General features: G+C 42.0%; 2 protein-coding genes across 2 annotated transcripts in view; one reads left to right on the top strand and one right to left on the bottom strand.

Moving 5' to 3' along the window:
* The window catches only part of GDAP1 (ganglioside induced differentiation associated protein 1), a 440,350-nt gene that overhangs the window by 368,417 nt on the left and 55,496 nt on the right, over positions 1-16,437 (bottom strand). The window lies entirely within an intron of this gene.
* JPH1 (junctophilin 1) overlaps positions 1-16,437 on the top strand; it is a 176,020-nt gene that overhangs the window by 155,485 nt on the left and 4,098 nt on the right. The window contains exon 4 of the mRNA XM_069731495.1: positions 13,049-13,680. Within this exon, the coding sequence (XP_069587596.1) occupies positions 13,049-13,680 (632 nt within the window). The remainder of the gene's footprint in view (positions 1-13,048; positions 13,681-16,437) is intronic.

The raw sequence follows: 16,437 nt of genomic DNA, 5'->3' as shown, positions 1-16,437 counted from the left end.
TAGGGCTGTCCAGATCAGCACTAGACCAATGGCCCTCAGTAGGGCTGTCCAGATCAGCACTAGACCAATGGCCCTCAGTAGGGCTGTTCAGATCAGCACTAGACCATTTTTTTCACACGGACCGAATATCTACTTGAAAAAAGATCACAGCATGCACTAGTCTCCTCCATGTTTCAAACGAGACTCGCCCATTCAAGTCTATGGATGGGCAAAAAAAATTGGGTCCAATACACATCAGCCATAAAGCACCCGTTTTTTACAGATGCATTGCAGTTCTTACTGTATTTAGTCTTGTATATGTTATCATCTGCTGATGTATGAAAATGCACACCATACGGATGTCCTTTTTGATGGATGAAAATCGGACAATTATTTTATGCACTCATGTGAACATGGCCTAGCAGAAAGCATTCTTAGTTGTTATATTTTACTACTATTATAATGTTTGTAGATTGGCACATTTCCAGCTGGGTTACCTATTTGTTACAAAAATGTAATTACGGTATCTAGGAGTGTTAATTAATCATAGCACCCACATACCCTGCATTCACTTTTATAATCCATTTAATTAAGTTATGTACAAATTGAAATTAATAGTTGGACTTTTTCAGCGCTGAGAGGTTATTATAGCTGTGATGAATGGATGTATTCATGGATAATACATAAAGAGAATATATAGACTTATGTGATCAGGGCTCTGGATGCATCTAGACCGTATGAAATCTCTGACCATAGGGATGCGTTGAGTAGCTGTAAATCCCTTAATTTCTGAGCATTGTGAATAAGTTGTTGATTCTTGATATCTCCACAGAGTAGAATAAATGGCGCCCCAACCCAAAGATCTGGTCAGGGGAGCATCCTCCGACAATGATCTGATCTGGAGCATCCTCCGACAATGATCTGGTCAGGAGCATCCTCCAACAATGATCTGATCTGGAGCATCCTCCGACAATGATCTGATCTGGAGTATCCTCCGACAATGATCTGATCTGGAGCATCCTCCGACAATGATCTGGTCAGGAGCATCCTCCGACAATGATCTGATCTGGAGCATCCTCCGACAATGATCTGGTCAGGAGCATCCTCCGACAATGATCTGGTCAGGAGCATCCTCCGACAATGATCTGATCTGGAGCATCCTCCGACAATGATCTGGTCAGGAGCATCCTCCGACAATGATCTGGTCAAGAGCATCCTCCGACAATGATCTGATCTGGAGCATCCTCCGACAATGATCTGGTCAGGAGCATCCTCCGACAATGATCTGGTCAGGAGCATCCTCCGACAATGATCAGATCTGGAGCATCCTCCGACAATGATCTGATCAGGAGCATCCTCCGACAATGATCTGATCTGGAGCATCCTCCGACAATGATCTGATCAGGAGCATCCTCCGACGTTGCTTTGGTCCTGGTCACACGCTTGACTAGTTTTGCACCATCCGTAATTGTGTTTGTTGCGTGCTATGACGGGCCTTTATGTTGCAGATAAATGACTTGCTTCCTCCTGAGTGATTGCTGAGCATAATGATGATGGAAGATAAATGCTCTCAGCATAGTAATTGTTACCAGGAGATCTTTAGAGGCAAGTGGAGGAGTATGTGCGGGATGTAATAAATTGGCATGTTAAGAAATGCTAATGATAAGCATTATCATAACCCTAATGGAAATTGTACCACCAATGTGAATAAAAGATGATTTTCTCTGAATAAATAGGAGATGTTTGGCTTCAGTAGCCTTGCAGATTAAAAGAAAATCACTGTTTCATTTACGGTCATGATGGCCAAATTCTTAAGTCTTGTTATTTTTGCCAATATCACAGGCCTCTGGATCCATTTTGGTTTTCAGTTTAACTGGAGGGTTTTTCTGTGATCACAACATTAATGGACTATCCTGAGCTGTTTGAAGACACTGCAATGTCAACACGGGCACTGCCGCAGGGCTGTAGAGTCACTCTCTCTCCAACTAAGCTAGGCCATCAATAATGTCATCTCCTAAAACCTCCATAACGATGACTTGTTGAAAAAATGCTCAATGCATACATTATTAAATAGATCTTAGACCTGGTGAAGTTGGTGTATCTCTTCCCGCATAGTCTGATTGACAGAACCTCAATGTCCCTCCTCCCTGCTGTGATCTCACACTGCTCAGTACAAGATGCAGCTGTCAGTCAGGCTGTGTGGGCAGAAATGAACTCATGTGCCATTTCACTCAATAGTTGTACTTCTAAAATGCTCATCTTAATATCCGGATTATACATTAATTCTGACATGGATGTTTAAAGTAAATACACCAACTTCATCAGATATGTGTCATGATCTGGTAATTCAGTACCACAATGGACATAGGAGTCAGAGCACATACAGTGACCTGACAATAACCCAAAAACATAGAACGAGCTCTGAGACGTGGAAACTCTGCTGACCGCAATCCCTAATCCTCTCCAACCACACTAGAGGCAGCCGTGGATTGCGCCTAACGCTCCCTATGCAACTCGGCACAGCCTGAGAAACTAGCTAGCCTGAAGATAGAAAATAAGCCTACCTTGCCTCAGAGAAATACCCCAAAGGAAAAGGCAGCCCCCACATATAATGACTGTGAGTTAAGATGAAAAGACAAACGTAGAGATGAAATAGATTTAGCAAAGTGAGGCCCGACTTTCTGAACAGAGCGAGGATAGGAAAGGTAACTTTGCGGTCAACACAAAACCCTACAAACAACCACGCAAAGGGGGCAAAAAGACCCTCCGTACCGAACTAACAGCACGGAGGTACACCTTCTGCGTCCCAGAGCTTCCAGCAAGCATGAGAAAACAAATAAGCAAGCTGGACAGAAAAAAACAGCAAACAAAAAGCAAAAGCAGAACTTAGCTATGCAGAGCAGCAGGCCACAGGAACGATCCAGGAGGAAACAGGTCCAATACTAGAACATTGACTGGAGGCCAGGATCAAAGCACTAGGTGGAGTTAAATAGAGCAGCACCTAACGACTTCACCACATCACCTGAGGAAGGAAACTCAGAAGCCGCAGTACCACTTTCCTCCACCAACGGAAGCTCACAGAGAGAATCAGCCGAAGTACCACTTGTGACCACAGGAGGGAGCTCTGCCACAGAATTCACAACAGATATGTAAAGCTTAATAGAAAACTATTGATGTGGTAACTACTTACATAGTTACATAGTTATTAAGGTTGAAGGAAGACTATAAGTCCATCTAGTTCAACCCAAAGCCTAACCTAACATGCCCTAACATGTTGATCCAGAGGAAGGCAAAAAAAACCCATGTGGCAAGAGTAAGCTCCACATTGGGGAAAAAATTCCTTCCCGACTCCACATACGGCAATCAGACTAGTTCCCTGGATCAACGCCCTATCAAGGAATCTAGTGTATATACCCTGTAACATTATACTTTTCCAGAAAGGTATCCAGTCCCCTCTTAAATTTAAGTAATGAATCACTCATTACAACATCATACGGCAGAGAGCTCCATAGTCTCAGGCCATGTTCACACCATCCTTTTTTTCATGCGGAATCGCCGCGATTTTCCCGCTGCGGGTCCGCAGCTGTTTTCCATGCAGGGTACAGTACAATGTACCCTATGGAAAACAGGAACTGCTGTGCCCACATTGCGGAAAATCGCGAAAAAAGCCGCGCTGAATAGCCGCGGTAAAATAGAAGTACCATGTCACTTCTTTTTGCGGAACTGCAGCGGTTCTGCACCCATAGACCTCCATTGTGAGGTCAAACCCGCAGTAAAACCCGCAGATGAAAAAAATATCTGCGGGTTTTCTGCGGTTTGTGGTGCAGAACCGCTGCAGTGTGGCTGCCCCCCCCCCCCCGTGCCCCAATCCCACCCCCCCATGCTCCGATGCCCCCCCCCCGTGCTCCGACAGGTTATATCTCTGATCAAAATAAAAAAAATAGTAAATGACCCCCCCCCCCCCCTTTGTCACCCCCATAGGTAGGGACAATAAAAAAATTAAAAAAAAAATTTTTTTCACTAAGGTTAGAATAGGGTTAGGGGTAGGGTTAGGGTATTTTCAGCCATTTTAACCTAAAAAACTTCCTAGAAAACACACAGACTCTCTGCATAGAAAACTGCATCAAAAAATGCACCAAAAAAGCACCAAAAAAAGGACCTGCGTTTTCTGCAAAGAGCTGCGGTTTTTAGTCCTGAAAAAAAGGAGGGAAATCAGGAACGTGTGAACATAGCCTCACTGCTCTTACAGTAAAGAATCTGCGTCTGTTATTATGCTTAAACCTTTTTTCCTCCAAACGCAGAGGATGCCCCCTTGTCCCGCTTTCAGGTCTATGATTAAAAAGATCATCAGAAAGGTCTTTGTACTGCCCCCTCATATATTTATACATTAACATAAGATCACCCCTTAGTCTTCGTTTTTCCAAACTAAATAGCCCCAAGTGTAAAAACCTATCTTGGTATTGCAGACCCCCCAGTCCTCTAATAATCTTAGTCGCTCTTCTCTGCACCCGCTCTAGTTCAGCTATGTCTTTCTTATACACCGGAGACCAGAACTGTGCACAGTATTCTACGTGTGGTCGAACTAGTGACTTGTATAGAGGTAAAATTATGTTCTCCTCATGAGCATCTATGCCTCTTTTAATGCATGCCATTATTTTATTTACCTTTTGTAGCAGCTGCCTGACACTGGCCACTAAATGTGAGTTTGTCATCCACCCATTAGACAATGTATTACTATTATACCTGTTAGACACATGATAAATATATCTCCGTACTGCATTTCACATCACTAAAGCAGAAAAAGAGAAATGCCGGACAGAAAATATCACATTTATTATCTTTATTAATCAGTAAAAACATAATAAACCAGTTGTATACAAAAGACATGAACATTAGAGAAATGTGACGATGGTATCACACATATATGTAGAATGCTGTGGACATCGGTAATGATGGAAGACAGGGGTCCAGCAGCAAAGAACGCTATTGTATACGAGCCACCATCACCACTGACGGAAGCAAACCAGAGTAAGGGGAGACAATACGGTTTGTAAAAGTTGGATTATCTCATCCTAATAGACAGTCAGTTTGAAACCGGAGGTATATGTTATGGTATAATGAAATAAATCAATCTAGCGAACATGTCCACGGGATTCTGTTCTACCTGGTGGCCACAATGTAGATTTTTTTTTATGGATTTTACAGACCAAGTCATAATAAAATCCTGTAATCACCCAATGTAGCAGAAATTAGTGATGGAACTCTTATTGGCATGCTTAGGCTGGTATACTTTGGAACACTGTTGATCTTATGCTTTATATCACATATGTCAAACTCTGGCCCGCAGAGTGAGTTTATTTGGTCTGCAACACCAGGCGCGTCACCCCACCCGGTATCGCACTTTCAACTATATCGGCATCCTAGGTGCACATACAGTTGACAGCAATGATGGCGCAAGGAGCATCACCCTCTGTGTCTGACGTCTCAGTGCAGCGGGCGCGATGACGTTATTACAATGCACCCGTTGTACCGAGATGTGCAGGGGATCTGAAGAGACCGAAGCAGCGGGGGAACGGGCAGAGGGGAGTATTTTTTGTTCTTACGTGGGGCCTACTATGCTGTATGAAGCACTATGTGGGCCTATTACACTGTACGGAGCACTATATGAGGTCATTATACTGTATGCAGCACTATGTTGGGCACATTATACTGGATGCGGCACTGTGGCCTGTATTCTGTATGGAGGACTATGTGGTGCTGTTATACTGTATGGAGGACTATGTGGGGCTATTATACTGTATGGAGGACTATGTGAGGCCATTATACTGTATGGAGCACTATCTAAGGTCATTTTACTGTATGCAGCACTATGTTTTGCACATTATACTCTATGCAGCACTGTGTGGCCTGTATAATGTTTGGAGGACTATGTGGGGCTATTATACTGTATGGTGGAATTTGTAAGGCCATTATACTATATGGTGCACTATGTGGGGTAATTTTACTATATGGAGCACTATGTTAGGTCATTATACTGTATGTGGCACTATGTGGCCTGTATACTATATGGAGGACTATGTGGGGCTATTATACTGTATGGAGGACTATGTGGGGCTATTATACTGTATGGAGGACTATGTGAGGCCATTATACTGTATGGACCTCTATGTGAGGTCATTATACTGTATACAGCATTATGTTGAGCACAGTATACTGTATGCAGCATGTATGGAGGACTATGTGTGACTATTATACTGTATGGAGGACTATGTGGGGCCATTAAAATGTATGGAGCACTATGTGGGGTCATTATACTGTATGGAGCACTATGTGAGGCTATCATACTGTATGGAGCACTATGTGGTGCCCATTATACTATGTGGGGCCCATTATACTGTATGGAGCACTATATGAGGCCATTATACTGTATTGAGCACTACTTCAGGCCCATTGTACTGTATGGAGCACGATATGGGGCTATTATATTTTATGGAGTAATATGTGGGGCCCATTATACTTCATGGAGCAAGATTTGAGGCCATTATACTGTATGGAGCACTATGTGGGGCCATGATACTGTATGGAGCACTATGTGGGCTATTATATTGTATGTAGCAAAATGTGAGGCCATTATACTGTATGGAGCACTATGTGGGGCCCATTATACTGTATGGAGCACTATATTGGGCAATTATACTGCATGGCACGCTATGTGGACCATTATACTGTATGGAGGACTATGTGGTGCCCATTATACTTACTGTTTGGAGCACTTTTTGTGGCCATTATACTTTATGGAGCACTAAGTGGGGGACCATTATACTATATGGAGCACTTTTTTTGTGACAATCATACTGTATTGTGGGCTGTGTGGAGATTACAGTTAGAGGATCATACTGTGATGGGTCACTATTCTTTGTTGGGGGGATTGAGGGAAGGGTGTACAGTAGGGTCATCATACAGTGCATGTGGAGAGTACAGTGTAGAAATTCACTTTGAGGGTATCATACTGTGTTTTGGGGACACTTTTTGTTTGTATCCTCCTTTATCTGTATTCAACGTTTTTTTAGCCTTTGTTATTATATATTTAAATTAGGCCATATGTTTTTTACTGCTCTTACATAACATTATATTATTCTAATGTTTTATTCTAAGATCTATTAATTAAAATGTACATTGTTCATGGGACAACCCCTTTAAATTTGTTTACATGTGAAAAAGTTCATAATTGTTTAAGAAAAAACTTTCTCAATTGTAGACGTTTTTAATAAAGATCAAGGTTGGCCCGAAACTTTGTCCAAACTTTTAATTTTGTCCCTTTGTGTATTTAAGTTTCACATCTTTGCTTGATATGCATATATCCTCTTCAGAGAGGGAGAAGACTAAAACTCCATTGTCAACTATCAGATGAAGAAATCCTCAGTCAGTATCAACTCTTGAATGAGCCTTACCACATGACTGAGGATAAGAAGCCAAATCAGACACTACAATTGCAGACATATGTTTCGGGGTGTTTGCCCCTCATCTGGTCTGATTTGGCTAAGTTAGAGGCCTCTGGCAGGAGGTTTAAAGAGAGTAGAGCGTGCCAAACTGACGTAAGGAGACTTATAGACCATTATTTAAATTCCCACCGTTCTTGTGCTGTCCTTTTGGTGTTTTGTTTTGTCTTATGGTTTTATTATTATTATTATTATTATTATTATTTAGTATTATTAGGCATACACTCATTACCCAGTGTTTCTTCAATGAAAACTTGGATATTTGTTGTTAAGTTCATGGTCTCCATGTTAGCCCTTCATACCATCCAGGAGGTCAGTGGGCTCCATCAGCTGTTATTACATCTCACAGGCTTATGTGCACTGCCCTAACATATTAAGGGAACACTTTGAGGATATTAATTTGTCCAGTTTGGACGCATGAGTGATTGTGGAACAACCTCACCTGCTTTGGTCCAAATGAAAGTTACAGCAGGAGCACAGGAAAGAAAACGGTAAGACAATCGCCAAAAAAGAGAATAGTTTTGCAGGTGATGGCTACAGACAACCACTCTCTAATTATCCTTCCTGACTAATTTTTCTCTAATTTTGTTATTGTCCTTGCCTCTAATGATAGCATGAGCTCCTGCTCCTTTGTGTAAGCAGAACCAGGAGGAGCACTGCCAGAGCCTCTCCCAATGACCTCCAGAGGGTTAATGGTGGGCACGCTTCAGACCGAACGGTCAGAGACCGGCTCCATGACGGAGGCACGATGGCCCAGTATAATATGTTTAAGGAAATTATCAGAAGTGGATTTCAAGTTACCTTGGGCTACCTGTAGAAAAGTAGCTACAACTGATCATATGTATTCTGCATAACAAATAATTGTCATGGGTAGAGACTTACAAAGGGGAATCTGTCACCTCCAAGACATATATAACCTATTACTATGTCCATACAGGTGATGGACACAGGTCCTACCTGTGTATGCCTCATATTAGTAACATAGTTATTAAGGTTGAAGGAAGACTTTAAGTCCATCTAGTTCAACCCATAGCCTAACCTAACATGCCCTAACATATTGATCCAGAGGAAGGCAAAAAAAAACCATGTGGCAAAGAGTAAACTCCACATTAGGGAAAAAAATTCCTTCCCGACTCCACATACGGCAATCAGACTAATTCTCTGGATCAACGCCCTATCAAGAAATCTAATATATATAACATGTAACATTATACTTTTCAAGAAAGGCATGCAGTCCCCTCTTAAATTTAAGTAATGAATCACTCATTACAACATCATACGGCAGAGAGTTCCATAGTCTCACTGCTCTTACAGTAAAGAATCCACGTCTGTTATTATGCTTAAACCTTCTTTCCTGCAGACGTAGAGGATGCTCCCTTGTCCCTGTCTCAGGTCTATGAGTAAAAAGATCACCAGAAAGGTCTTTGCACTGTCCCCTCATATACTTATACATTAAAATAAGATCACCCCTTAGTCTTCGTTTTTCCAAACTAATAGCCCCAAGTGTAATAATCTATCTTGGTATTGCAGACCCCCCAGTCCTCTAATAACCTTGGTCGCTCTTCTCTGCACCCGCTCTAGTTCAGCTATATCTTTCTTATACACCGGAGGCCAGAACTGTGCACAGTATTCTAAGTGTGGTCGAACCAGTGACTTGTATAGAGGTAAAATTATGTTCTCATCATGAGCATCTATGCCTCTTTTAATGCATGCCATTATTTTATTTGCCTTTGTAGCAGCTGCCTGACACTGGCCACTAAATGTGAGTTTGTTATCCACCCATACTCCCAGGTCTTTTTCATTGATGGTTTTGCCCAGAGTTTTAGAATTAAGCACATAATTATACATCTTATTACTTCTACCCAAGTGCATGACCTTACATTTATCCCCATTAAAGCTCATTTGCCATTTATCAGCCCAAGCTTCTAGTTTACATAAATCATCCTGTGATATAAAATTGTCCTCCTCTGTATTGATTACCCTGCAGAGTTTAGTGTCATCTGCAAATATTGAAATTCTGCTATGAATGCCCCCTACAAGGTCATTAATAAATATGTTAAAAAGAAGAGGGCCCAATACTGACCCCTGTGGTACCCCACTGCTAACCGCTACCCAGTCCGAGTGTGCTCCATTAATAACCACCCTTTGTTTCCTATCCCTGAGCCAGCTCTCAACCCACTTGCACATATTTTCCCCTATCCCCATTATTCTCATTTTATGTATCAACCTTTTGTGTGGCACCGTATCAAAAGCTTTTGAAAAGTCCATATACACTACATCCACTGGGTTCCTTTAGTCCAGTCTGAAACTTACCTCTTCATAGAAATTGATCAGATTTGTCTGACAGGAACGGTCCTTAATAAACCCGTGCTGATACTGGGTCATGAGGTTATTCCTCTTCAGATACTCCAGTATATCATCCCTTAGAATGCCCTCCAGGATTTTACCCACAGTAGAGGTTAAGCTTACTGGCCTATAATTACCGAGTTCAGTTTTTGTCCCCTTTTTGAATATTGGCACCACATTTGCTATACGCCAGTCCTGTGGTACAAACCCTGTTACTATGGAGTCTTTAAAGATTAACCCCTTAATGACACCCAATACGCCTTTTAACTGACCTGACATATAAGAAAATAGCCTTCCCATACAGGTAACAATCCAGCATCTGTCGGTTGTGCACTATAGCTGACAACTTTCTGCATCATCCACGATCAGTGTTTGCACCGTCCAACTCTGTTTAACCCCTTAGATGCTGCTGTCAATAATGACTACATCATTATAAATGGTTAATAGAGTGTGGGGGCTTCCTCTTTATCCCAATTAGTGCCATCAGGTCATGATTTTGTGGTCCTGATGTTTGCCATGGCACTTCAAGACCAAATAGCGGCCTTAGAGTCTGATGGCTGTAGTAATCTGTTCAGAAGTTAGAGGCATTTAGGTGGTAAAAATACACATTTTCATTTCTGTCATACCACTTTGCATTAATTCCTGTAAAGCACCTGAAGGGTTAATAACCTACCTGACAACAGTTTTCGATATGTCAGGGGGTGCTGTTTTTAAAATGGTATCACGTTTGGGGGTTTCTCATTATATGAAACCCCTAAAGTCACTTCAAACATGGATAAATCCCTAAAAAAATAAATTTAGTAAATTTCCTTGAAAAAATGAAAAATTGTTGCTACATTTTTAAACCTCCTAAAATGCTAAAAAAAATAAAATAACATTTTACAAATGATGCTGATGTAAAGCCGACTTGTGGGAAATGTTATTTATTAATGGTTTGCTGTGGTATGGCCATCTGGATTAAAGGGATAATCATTCAAATTTTGATTGCTAATTTTTGCTAAGTTTTTAACATTTTTCTCACATTTTTGATATTTTTTATAAATAAACACAAAACATATTGACCTAAATTTACCATTATCATAAAGTATAATGTGTCACGAAAAAACAGTCTCAAAATCAGTGGGATTTGTTGAAGCGTTGCAGAGTTATTACCACATAAAGTGACACTGGTCAGATTTCAAAAATTTGGCTCCGTCACTAAGGGGTTAAAAATATTGGTCTATCAATGACTTTACTTAGTTCCTGCAGTAATCGGGGGTGGATCCTATTCGGGCCCGGAGATTTCTCAATTTTAGTAATTTTTAGATGCCGACGTACTTCCTGCTGGGTTAAGCAGGTGACTCTTAATGGGGAATTTTTGTTATCACTAGTCATTTTGTCCGCCATGGGATTTTCTTGTGTAAATACTGATGAAAAAAGTCATTTAGCATATTGGCTTTTTCCTCATCCTCATCCACCATTTCACCCAGACTATTTTTAAGGGGGCCAACACTATCATTTTTTTAGTTTCTTACTATTTACGTAGTTAAAGAATATTTGGGGATTATTTTTACTCTCTCTGACAATGAGTCTCTCTGTCTCAATCTTTGCTGCCTTGATTTGCTTTTTACAGAATTGATGTAATTTTTTATACTTATTTAATGCCTCATCACTACCTGCTTCCTTTAATTCTTTAAATGCTTTCTTTTTGTCACTTATTGCGCGCCTTACAGCTCTATTTAGCCATATTGCTTTCCTCCTATTTCTAGTATGTTTATTCCCATACGGTATATACTGTGCACAGGTCCTATCCAGGATGCTAATAAACGTCTCCCATTCTCTTTGTGTATTTTTGTGTCTCAGGATATCGTCCCAGTTAATTGCACCAAGATCCTCTCTCATCCATTGGAAATTTGCCCTCCTGAAGTTTAGTGTCCTTGTAACCCCTCTACTACACATCTTATTAAAGGATACATGAAAACTTATTATTTTGTGATTGAGAAATCTTATTTTATTTTTGTATGTTAATGATTTCTTCCAGGCTTCGGGGCGTACGGTGCCTGTAAGAAATCCTTGCCTCCAGTCTTCATTAACATACCACCCCTCTCCCATGCAGGTCACAATGCCCTGTGATGTGGAGTCTTGCCGGAATCCCGCGCCTGCGCCCTGCACTTCCTGAGCAATCTGTACCTTTTCCACCCTTCTATGGGCAGTGTATTCAGGGATCTTCTGTGCAGAAGCGGCGAGTCACTGAGACTTCCGCTCCATATATATAAATATATGCACAACGTTTCTAGCATTGACTATGCAGGGAGGAAGTGAGGAGAGCACTGGATCATCGCGCACGCCGGAGGGCACTGGAGCAGAATTCGCAGTGACTCGCCTGCACAGAACAAGCCTGAATACACCGCCCATAGAAGGGAGGAAAAGTTACGGACTGTGGAGGGAGTGCAGGGCGCAGGATTCCGGCATCACAGCTGCACGTCATGGGGCAGGAAATGACGGTGCTCATAAAGTGATCTGTAACTTGCAGTAGAATGCCTGTGACCTGCCTCTCCATACATCTTTATGAGCACCAACTGTCATCTTTCTCAGTAATACAGATTTTACCCATAAATTAAGTGAAAGATCCGTCCAGGAGGAGAAATTTCTTTGATAAGATATATAACAAAGTTTCTTAATTTCTTGGATACTATTGATTTATAACAGAAAAAATGTAGTGGTCTCTCTTTAAGTGCTTCACAGACTGACTTCAAAACGAATTAACAGTCAAATCAGTCATTGAATTTATCCTTACAACTGGATTCCTAACCCATATTTCTCTCTTTTCCTGAAGTCTCTGAGCTAATTTATGACCACATCAAAGTTAAACTTTTATCTGGGGATATATCCAGCTAAGAAGAGATCAGAATAGAAATTAGATTTAACTCATTCTGCAGTCTGCTAGGTACTGTGATGCATAGAGGGTGTAGAACCCAAACTGCATAAAATATTAATGAAATGCTAGTGCAAAAACTATTTTTCTGCAAAGATGTCTACATTTAAGTTGTGAAAAAGTTATCTGCAGTGATAATCTTATATTTAAGTTACATAGGCTAATATTAGAAAAAGGGTCAGTTATTTTTATAGAAACGGCACCACTTTTTTCCATAGACTAAATTTAGTACTGCAAATAAGTCCCATTCACGTGACTCTGTGTAAGCGACTTTCTTATTCTTACTTTTTTTTTCTTTTAATAATTTCAGGGCCGGATTACGTCAAGCAAAAGTTTCAAGACGTTACTGAAGTTAAAGAAAACCCGGAAGAAAAGTTGCCCAAAAACCCACCTACTCCAAAAGAATCACCACATTTTTATAGGAAAGGAACAACTCCTCCAAGAACACCGGAAGAAAACCGGAAAAAGCCTCAACAGTCTTCACAGGATATAAAGAGAAAGAATTCTAACCCTGCCCCCAAAGCACCTCCCAATCTCGAAAGGAAAAGTGCATCCACTGAGAATCTACCGGTTGCGTCCTTGAAACCCTTGCCTGCTAAAGCCCCGGTGAAAGAGGAGGCCCTTGCCAAACAATCACCAAAGGCTTCATTTGGCCATAATCCAAGCAACACTGGAAATGGGGAACTTCACGCCGATTTCCACAGCTATTTTGGAACAGTGAATCCGTCAATACATTTAGCTATAAAAGAAAACTCTATTCCAAAAAAGCTACCACCCACAGTGAATGTGCCACCGTCCCAAAAACAAAGCCCTAAAAAGCCACAATCAAAGCCAGATGCCAAAGAAAGCACACCTGAGCCAAAAGTTATGCCCCAACTTGTGGCATCGAAGAATCAACCCAATAATGAGTCAGTGTCAGCTGTTGGAAATGAAATGAATTCAGTAAGTAGTGGTTGTTGTGATTTTCTAACTTTCTTCAGGAAGTTGTAGAACATTTGTTTCTAGGTTCGTCCTTTTCTATATTATTTTTCCAAATACCGTATCCTCTAATCAAGAGTAAATACATGTGTGGTAGGTGCCAGTGTCCATGCAGTGCCACTATTGTCCTATATGGGCTCTACACATAGGGATACCCGTATGCTTGTAGTCTTATAAAACTGAAAGCCAATATAGACGGGGTTGGCGGCTGCCTATGGCACCACCTCATATCATAAGGGGAGGAGCACAAGTATCCCAAACAAACTATTAACTTTGGCTTGGCTAAGTGCGGCGATACTCCAGGTTCGGGCACTGAAAAGGGGGCGAGTCATTCAGGGAGAAAGGCCGCTGGCCAACGAACGCTTCCCCATCAGACTGATGAGCGCTCGCCGGCTGCTGCCTCTGTCCTGCACGGCGCCACAGTGGTGAGCGTTCATTAGGGGACAGGAGAGTAAAGGATGCTCAGCATGCCTTACATTGTGCTGGGGGCATCCTCCACAGTCTCTTCTTCATCTGAGAACCCATCTCTGTATCTTTGGGTCAGAGAGTAGAGGGTGGGGACTCACAGCGAGGACAGCAGGACCAGGGAGCTGCTCTGTCCTGTCTGTAGCTTGTCCTCTTTCACAGAGATTTCTGCAGCTCCTTGTCAGCTGCTCTCTTATCTTCTGTCCTGGGAGAGTGAACAACACAACATGTAGGATCTGTCGAGTAATGAGACTGTCCGCCCAATATATACAACATGGAGTGTGTGTATATGTGTGTATGTGTGTGTGTATATATATATATATAGAGAGAGAGAGAGAGAGTTTTTGGCAAGCTTATCGCGCTTTGAAGAAGCAGGAATACTTCCAACCTGTGGTTACAGTTTGCACGGAAAAGAATTGGGACAAATCCACACATGTAAAGAAAAAACTTTTTGTTTCTCCAGCGATCGGTCCACTGGTAGAGTAAAATATACCTTTTATTTATCCATTAAAAAGTTCCAGATTTCTTCAGTTACAATATTGCATACATTCAATCCCTTATGGACAACATGTTTCGACACCACATGTGTCTTCCTCCAGGTCCAAATATATATATATATATATATATATATATATATATATATATATATATATATTAGTATGTGTGTAGTGTGTATGCATGTGTGTATGTATGTGTATATATATATATATATATATATATATATATATATATATATATATACACACACGGAGGCCAGATACTATCGCATCGGGAGGGTGGTAATGTCACGATGAGGGCAGGCTTTGCAGTGTGAGAATCTCCCCCATGTGCTCACCCACCTCTCCACGCTCTCTTTCCTCATGTGCTGACTTCTCCCATCTGTGCTCTCTTCTTTGACCTGTTTTCTCCATGTGCTATCCCCCTTGTCTGCTGTCTATCTCCTTCCTGTGCTGTGTTCTCCCCTCATGTGCTGTCCCGTTTGAGCAGTCTCCCCTGTGCGCTTTCTCTCTCCCCATCTGCTGTCTACTCCTCTCATGTCATCTCTTCTTTGACCTGTGTACCCCATGTGCTCTCCCCCTTGTCTGCTCTCTCTCTCTCTCTCCACCACTGTGCTGTCTTCCCTCTTGTCATGTCGCGCATCTGCCACCGGGATCAGCCGAATGATTCACTGTGCCGGCGCAGAATTCACGCAGGCGCAGGAAATCATACCGCCGCCATCTTTGTGCAGACAGATAGCGGCGGTCACATTAAAACTGTGCATGCACTCCTCTTGTACAAAGATGGCGGCGGTCAGTGAATCATTCGGCTGATCCTGGCGGCGACATGTTCGCGACGGTGTTCCGCTGGTGGTACCACGCAAGAGGCTGCGTACGGTGTATATTGTGTGTGTGTTTGTGGTGCGTACGTCATATACTGTGTGTGTGGTGCGTACGTCATATACTGTGTGTGTGTGGTGCGTACGTCATATACTGTGTGTGTGTGTGGTGCGTACAGCATATACAGTGTGTGTGGTGCGACTGTGACCGCTGGTGGTACCGTGTAAGAGGCTGGTACCACCAGCAGTTTCCATATTGAGACACCCATCACTTGGGTGTCCCAATACGGAGGTCGGTGAACTTCCGCCGCCTGGAATTCTGGGATCTGGACACATCTGAATGGAACAGGATGTGAAAACATTACAAGGTAAGTATATATTAAGATATATATAGTGTGTGTATATATTTATATATATATATGGTGTGTATGTATATATACCGTATATGTATGTTATGCATGTGTGTGTATGTATGTGTTTGGATTGGATATATATATGTGTTTTCCCCATGGTAGGTGTTCACTAGGGCGCTAAAATACCTTGTCCCGGCCTTGCTTTTCCCCATGGTAGATGTTCACTAGGGCACCAAAATACCTTGTCTCGGCCCTGCTTTTCCCCATGGTAGATGTTCACTAGGGCGCTAAAATACCTTGTCTCGGCCCTGCTTTTCCCCATGGTAGATGTTCACTAGGGCGCTAAAATACCTTGTCCCGTCCTTGCTTTTCCCCATGGTAGATGTTCACTAGGGCGCTAAAATACCTTGTCTCGACCCTGCTTTTCCCCATGGTAGATGTTCACTAGGGCGCTAAAATACCTTGTCCCTGCCCTGCTTTTCCCCATGATAGATGTTCACTAGGGCGCTAAAATACCTTGTCCCGGCCCTGCTTATCCCCATTTTAGATGTTCACTAGAGCGCTAAAATACCTTGTCCCGGCCCTGCT

Source organism: Ranitomeya imitator, chromosome 6, assembly GCF_032444005.1.
Source record: "Ranitomeya imitator isolate aRanImi1 chromosome 6, aRanImi1.pri, whole genome shotgun sequence".
In the NCBI taxonomy this organism is placed as follows: domain Eukaryota; kingdom Metazoa; phylum Chordata; class Amphibia; order Anura; family Dendrobatidae; genus Ranitomeya; species Ranitomeya imitator.
The sequence above is the reverse complement of the archived record's forward strand: the minus strand, read 5'-3'. Positions and strand labels throughout refer to the sequence as shown.